Genomic DNA, 8,158 nt, shown 5'->3' on the forward strand with positions numbered 1-8,158 from the left:
CAGATGGCTTCTGCTCATTCTGCTAGAATTGTACAGGAGTGGAAATCATTTACCGTACTTTATAAGCTTGTACTGGAATATGCTTGCCATTTTTATAGTTCATCTAATCATCAACGTATATTAACTTTACTAAACATTTCAACTTTAATATTTTGAACTATCCATGTTAAAATTCTTTTGAGCAGTAATTTTTGAGAAAAAGTTTGATTTTTTCTATCAAGGATAAAGTAAAAGTACATTTTTGTTTGAATCAATGTATATTTATATATTTTGGTTTTAGATGGCAAAATTTTCTTGTTTATACACATGCAATTAATGATCAGAGAATTTGTTGATTTAAATTATTATCAGAGAGTGGAACAATTCTTCAGATGACATTGGTGGATCAAAAAGCATGTTTCAGGAAGTAGTTTTAGTTTATTAACAATGTATCAAGTGCAACAAACATTCATTTTCAGTTACAAGAAGCATTAAATATCAAAATTTTGATGGAAATAAGTATATACAAAAATAATATACAAAAGTAAATGTTTGAACTAGAAAAATTACCTGAAAACTCAGAGTTCAGAATAATCTGTTAGTCAAGGGATTGACAGCTGCAGTCCAATCTGTTGAGATAAGGGGTTGGTAGCATTTTGTGAAGCTATTTTTTATTAAAATCTTAGTGCTTGAAATTTTTTGAGTATTGACTCAAAGGCCTATTTTTAAATTAAGTCTTCAATTTTTGAAGACTTAATTAAGTACTTAAGACTTAATTAAGTACAATTTTGAAGACTCAATTTTTCAATTAATTAAGTACATCAATTTTTGTAGTACAAATGATAATTTATATAATTTACTGGTACAGATATTTGCTTGTCTGACAGTGTAATGTGTAATCACATCCCTCAGGCCTTATCTCAATTCATTTGTAAAAATTTTAAATGTTACGGTACTAAATATATTTTCCAAAACTGGGTCATTGTAATTGTGTTTAAAACATTTAGTTATAACTAACTATTGAACTTGTAACCACATTTTCCATGGTTTGAAGTTGGCACCAATAGGTCCAGAAAGTGTCAATCAAACAAATTTTTTAATTTAATACGTATGCTAAGAAAATTTTTTTGTGACTTCCTTTTTTATTTTGTGTGACTTCCTCAAAGTTTCTTATGGTCCACTGAATGATATTATTCCATGAACTTTGTTGTTTGATTATTCAATGAACTTTGTTTTCTGATTATACCACAAACTTTGTTCTATAATTATTCCATGAACTTTGTTCTTTGATCATGCCACAAACATTGTTCTTTGATTATCCTGCAACCATGTTTTATGATTATTCCTTGAACTTTGTTCTTTGTTTATTCTGTGAACTTTGTTCTCTGATTATGCCACAAACTCTGTTCTACAATTATTCTGTGAACTTTGTGCTTTGATTATTCCATGAACTTAGTTTACCTTGTGCATTGCAGGGTGCAACATGTCTCGCGGAAACACCCAAAAGGAGAAGGAAAGCAATAAGCTGCCAATCTTGTCACGCACCTACACAATCATCTCCCCGGAGCAGGTTGCTTCTGGCGCCAAGTCTACGTGGACTAGAATGGAGATAACAGGTGTGTAGGCTTGTGTATTTTATTGTGTGTTTTGCTGTATTGCTGTTAAATGTATTGGAAGAGACATAACTGTAATATTTACTAAGGTATTTCTAGCTGTAATACCTATAACATGCTTCTGTTTACCAAAACATGAGTGGAGATAAGTTATATACTCTAGTATGGTTCTTGCTGTGGCCATTTTCAAATATTTTTTGAGGTTTTGAAATTTGATAATAATGTACTAACCTCAAATATTATCCAATCCAATATAATTTCAGTTGTGCATATAGGTACTGATCTAACTGTGAGTTTCTTAATGTTGAACTTCATGCCTTGTTAAAATGGTTGCATTTATTATGTACTTAATACATTATTTTTCATATTTTTATGACTTATAGTATGAGGGGTGCATTACCAAGTGCAAAAGATGCACCTGTTTTCTTCATAATTTCCATCTGTCACAAATTGATATATAAATATATGTACTAAGTAACCAATAGTACTGTCTCATGAACGTTTTGTATCAGTTTATTGTATGTAATGGATAGGCAGAAGTAATTTTTTAAATTTTTGCAGCTTTCAGTAGCTAAGGTGGGGTATGCATTGTATTGTAGTATTTGTACCAAATATTTAACAAATGATGGCCATGTTCACTGTTGTCTTCTAATTTTTTCACGGCGCTTGATTTCGCCTGATGAGCAAATTTTATTTCTTTCACAAGCTCACTCAGAGAAATACACAAGACTACTCAGATAGCTATGCACTTTTTAGCGCATTTTCTCATTTATGGAAAAAATGCACTATTGTGCTCGCCATGTCTGTCCGTCTGTCTGTCTGTCTGTCTGTCTGTCTGTCTGTCCGTCCGTCTGTCTGTGACTTCAAGTTTTCGTCGATAAGAAAATGGGCTCTCACTGCAGTGAGTACTGAGTTATACTTTTTACACTTGTGTGGGTTGTACTGACTGTACTGATCAGTTTGGCCTGGCTACAGGGCTATCAGTGCTATGATTGCTCTCTGCTTATGCTATTGATAAGTAAATAAGGTATAACTTTTTAGCTAATATGACCCATTGTGCTGTTACTAAGATATGTATTGAGCTGTGGTGGTGCAGTGGTGAGAGACTCTCTCTCTCGCACACAGCGAGCCAGTGATGGTCGTAGAACTACCAGTGGTATCGAGTGCCCGGAAAACTGACCTATCACCCCCCCTCCCTAGTCGCCACTACCAGGATGGGCAACAACAACAACACTAAGATATGTCATTATTTATTTAATCTAACACATTGTTTTCCTTGTGCAGGAGGCATCCGGAATTTGGCTCTAACGGTGTGCGACATGACGTTTCTAACAGCGCTGCTCATCAACGAGAACCAACTCATGCGCTTACCTCCTGCCATCGGCAACCTGGTCAACCTCAAGCAGCTGGACGCCTCTCACAACTGTCTTGTCGTCCTGCCGCCTCAGATCGGCGACCTCACTAACCTAGAGTGAGCCTGCGATATATTTTAGGTCTCAGATAAGCGGCCTCACTAACCTCGAGTGAGCCTGCGATATGTTTTAGGTCTCNTATTTTAGGTCTCAGATAAGCGGCCTCACTAACCTCGAGTGAGCCTGCTATATATTTTAGGTCTCAGATCTAAGTCGGCTATATAATTGTTTAATGTCCCGTGGGCCAAATTTCACACCCCAAATTTTGTTGCCATGCAAGACAGATTTGAGTTTATTCAGGAAACGTATATTATCTAGAATAGCTTCCAATTTTTCTCTCTGTAAGAAAATTTAATCTAGAAATTCAACATATTCTGAAACGTGAGTTCTTCTTTGGATATGTACATAAGGATCATGAATTTTGCGCCAGAAAGATTGAAAATATTTCAACTACAATTGTTGAAACTCAATTTTAGGCAAGGCACTATAAGGTACGGTATTCGAAAACTACTAATTGAGTCTACCAAATGAAAATCTAATTCTCATATTCCAATTGCCTGCTCTAGGGCACAATAAATTATTGAATTCGGTCTAAGTTTGAAATAACAAAAGTTCTAAATTCATTTATTGGAATGTGATGTTCTACATGTTAAAAACGTTTTCTATGGCAATGGGGTGTGGCTCTATACTATTTGCTTAGGTTATTTGCATAGCCTCGTGCTCTGTACCATTCCATGCGATGGGCGCAGGTTCTGGATGGTTGTAAGCTACTAGATGATTGGTAGTTTCACGATCACGTTAAACATGATCGTGAAAAAAAATATATTTTTTATATATTTATAAATATATAAAAATATATTTATATTTTCATCATTTTCAATGATGCCAAGATCGTGAAAGAAAATGAGAGTAGCAGACGTGTTGCAGGAAATGTACACCCGTTGCTCTTAAACGTCCGGGTTTATAATTTGATTGCTCTGGGTCTTACTTGATGTGGTTAAATAATCAATTGAAGACTTCGATTAATATTATTTCTACCCATATGTATGATAGTTATCTATTTCAACCAAAAGAAGTTATTTAAATGATTATCATGTTGGATTCCCACTGCCCTGTTCTCCAAAACCTGTTGCCTTTAAGCACATATTATGGCCTAAAGCAAGTTGTTTGCTTCCATTTCGTCGTTTTAATCCGAGATTATTAGTTTTCCACTCAGGAAAGGCATATTTTCGTTATACATTTTATTTTGGCACTGAATTAATCTGTGACACTTGCTTCTTTAATACATTTTGTTGCTATCGATGCTTCAGCTTGATGTCAGAGAAACATGATTTCTTTGAACTTTTTTATCAATTCACTTGTGTGAACTATTTGCTTAGGTTATTTGCATAGACTTTTTCTCTTCCGTATCAAGAAAAACTCTTTCGCATCTTTCTCTTCCATATCAAGAAAAACTCTTCCAAATCTTTCTCTTCCGTATCAAGAAAACTCTTCTGTATCTTTCTCTTCCGTTTCAAGAAAAACTATAATTTTTTTTGGAAAGGCTGACGAGATGACTTCTTTTTTTTGCAGGGAGTTGTTACTATGCAACAACCAGCTACACACTCTGCCCTACGAGCTTGGCAAGCTTTTTAACTTACAAGAGATCGATCTGAAGAACAATCCCTTGAGTCCTGACATCATAAAGATCTACAGCCCAGAGTCCACAGGCGTCCAGAAGCTTCTTACGTACATGCTTAACAACCTAATAGGTGAGTACTACTAAATGTTCTCCATGGGTCATCTATACTTCTATTGTAATTTTTGCAGGTTTATGACATGCGTAAATAAATTATGTTTCTAGTAAAATGAGTTATTAGTTGTTAGTAAGCAATTTCAGTGATGTCACCGAGCTCGAAAAATGTAACGGCTCTGCGCTTTTCTTGTCCACTGGCTTTAATCTTTTCCGATTCCGAATATTTATTAGAATATAGGAATAGAATTATCTTATTAGGTGCATGTATGATTTATGCCGTCGCGATTATGAAAGGCTCGTTACATCACATTGCTGTTTTTTCAGCCAGCTTCTGCAATTTTTCAAGCCAGCTTCTGGGACTTTTTAAAAAATCCGCTTATGTGATTCCTACGGCCTTCTACGGTTTTGAAGTGAAATTCGGAACGGATTTAAAATTATAGTAATAGTACGGTACACTCAATTTTTGTTAAGGTGATTTTTTTTCTTATCATAACTGGCTGTTACCATATACCCGGTCATGATTTTTTTTAAACTAAACCATTTCTGTTGGAAAGGGTCTATTGGACTGGATGGCCCACATACAGTGAAAAGATTTATTGAAAAAGGATTCCAGACTTCAAAATATGGCCCAAGTATTCCGTAATACGTAGTAATAAGTAGTATTCCGTAGGTGCGAAGTTATTTACAGGAACAACGCTTGCTGGCAACTTGCAGTGTCAAATGCGGTGCACTGTTCGAGTGTTCGTCCTCTGCCAGACTCTGTTCGGAACTTCTTGAGAAAAATACACTGCGGTCTCGTACGGTGAAGGCTTATGTATTTATTATAACTGATGTATTTATGTTGTGGCGCATGCTCATGACCGGTTATTTGGTGTCATTTAGTGTAAATCAACGTTATTTATTGGCTGTGTGTTACATCATTCTGACTCAATTATTCGAAGATGCTGGATAAAAAAAAGAATGAATATTTAAATTTGCGATGTACATTCAGTGTGGGGAATGGATAAAGTTCTAATTTTCATTTAGATATTGCGGTGCCTGGGTAGTTCTGAATTTTATAGCATTTTTCTTAAATTCTGGCCTTGAATCCTGGGCAAATGATATCAAGCTTTCAGTAGCTTTAAATCTTATGTCTTTTTGTTGATAAACTAGTGAATCAAAGCGCACGAGTTTTTGATGAGCTTCAAGAATGGCCTCGTGGATCAGAATCAATCGTCGTCCACTTTGTACCATAAGTATATTTGCATTCTATTATTACAGCACTTGAACTGCGAGAATATTAATACGTAATACTTAATAATTACTTAACCCTGTGATATTGCTTAATAAAGAGACGCGAATTTCTGGTAAGTGTCGAAGTTATACGTTGCCCGACCAACTGTAACAGGGCTTTAATTAGAAAGCCAAAGAAACATAGCCATTAATGAGCCGATCGTGCAGTTGTAGAACTTGTGTTAAAACGCGCTTTTGTAAGAATACTTTCATTCGCCTTACCACGGAGAGAGATCACCAGAGGCCGCACTGTCCAAACTTGCTTCACTACACGCAACCGCCTAAGTACACGTAGCGGCTTTAGTGCATGTAGCGGCCTTAGTACACGTAGCGGCCTAAGTACACGTAGCGGCCTAAGTACAAGTAGCGGCCTAAGTACACGGAACGGCCTAAGAACACGTAGCGGCTTTTGCTCATGCAGCGGCCTAAATACGCGTAGCGGCTTTAGCACATGCAGCGGCCTAAGCTCACGCAGCAGCTTTAGCACGCGTTACGGTACAAGTACACGTAACGGCCTAAGTACCGGTACAAGTAGCGGCCTAAGTACACGTAGCGGCTTAAGTTCACGTAGTGGCTCATGTACACGCAGCGGCCTAAGTACACGCAGCGGCCTAAGTACACGTAGCGTCCTAAGTACATCCAGCGGCTGATTTCTCGTCTGTGATAGGTGGTTTTAGTTTGAAAATCTGGTAGTGATTGGCTTACTAACAGCAGTTACTAACTCACCTCTTTTTGAGGAAACGACTCCCGATCTATTCGATGCCGTGCACACACGATTCTGTGGTAACATTATTTTGCACTTTATGTTCAAAAATTCAATGATATTTTTTGTAGGATAGTCTATATTTGTGTCATGGATGTTGTTCAATGGGAGTTCTTCGATCATTTATTAAATCAGTTTCTCTCAAACTCGTATAACAGAGCAAGTTTATGCATAGTGAAGTACGAAATTTTATTTTTTTGATCCTGATGTGAGTTGAATGCATTTATCTGGGGTAATTGTAACACTGTTATATCTCACATTATTTAGTTGAGAATTTATAATTGATGAATTATCAAAGGTTACTTCTGACAACCCTTAATTAAACTATCAAAATCATGGTAGAAATCTAGATGGTCAGGATCGATATTAGTTATTACCACAATGATTGCTGTTCAAAAATTTGTGTTTGCACTTCGTTTCAGTATAAAGGTTTAGAAATTATCTTCTCGCATTGCATTGAGAGTAATACTTCTGTTCCTGCGTTGACATGAAATGAAAGATGTAAATTATCCGTGTGTATCAATGATGATTATACTTGTGCAAAAGGACATATGGTATAGTGCCTTGGTAAATTAGATAACCAGAGGAAAAAGGTACGTTTTCCATAGCTTCGTGCTTGGGAGGTTTGGATGCAATCTAGTTTTGTGCATCGCTGTCTTCTGTCTCAACCTCACAGAATTTCGGCGTGCTAACAGTTTGATTCGCGCGCAGTTTTTTTTGTTACTGCTGCCAGTAGCTCATAACACTTAACACATTACTGGCACCGGTGTACAATGTTACTTGCAATGTATAGCATAGTCCCGTCGGAGATTTGGCCAAGTCTGGACTGTCACCGATTATTCCGATGCTCGTAAGTTGTCCCTAGGAATTTTAGAAACTGGACATTTAATCGCATACATCGAAACTGACATGGCAGTGTGAACAGAACTGTGCGTATAACGTGCAGTGTTCCGCCTCAAAATCAGACACCTTAGGCATTAATGAACAGAACTGCGCGAAAACATTCAGTGTTCCGCCTCAAAACATTAGACCTGTTTCAAGTCGAGACCTCAAAACATGCAGTGTTTCGCCTCGAAATTCGAGGCCTTAGGCATTAGTGAACAGAACTGCGCGAAAATCATTCCGCCTCAAAACCCGAGACCTGTGGCAGCGTGAACAGAACTGTGCGTATTACGTGCAGTGTTCCGCCTCAAAATAAGACACCTTAGGCATTAGTGAACAGAACTGCGCGAAAATCATTCCGCCTCAAAACCCGAGACCTGTGGCAGCGTGAACAGAACTGTGCGTAGAACGTGCAATGTTTCATGATAGAATCGCGCGTGGAAGTAAGCGTGGTGAAACCACCAGTGCTGCCAAGCGCGTAGTGACGATGTTGTGCGTGTTG

The 8,158-nt window shown here is 37.2% G+C and overlaps 1 protein-coding gene across 1 annotated transcript; it reads left to right on the plus strand.

Moving 5' to 3' along the window:
* Window positions 1–1,454: 1,454 nt before the first annotated feature.
* LOC108677786 (CCR4-NOT transcription complex subunit 6-like) lies at window positions 1,455–4,755 on the plus strand (the record flags this gene model as incomplete). Its single annotated transcript, XM_018166065.2, is given in 3 exon segments — window positions 1,455–1,595; window positions 2,877–3,063; window positions 4,577–4,755. Coding segments are annotated over 3 exon segments (499 nt in total), but the record flags the coding sequence as incomplete, so codon positions are not given.
* Between the last annotated feature and the right edge of the window lie 3,403 nt (window positions 4,756–8,158).

The sequence above is a fragment of the Hyalella azteca genome, unplaced genomic scaffold (assembly GCF_000764305.2).
Source record: "Hyalella azteca isolate HAZT.00-mixed unplaced genomic scaffold, Hazt_2.0.2 contig12700, whole genome shotgun sequence".
NCBI classification, from domain to species: Eukaryota; Metazoa; Arthropoda; class Malacostraca; order Amphipoda; family Hyalellidae; genus Hyalella; species Hyalella azteca.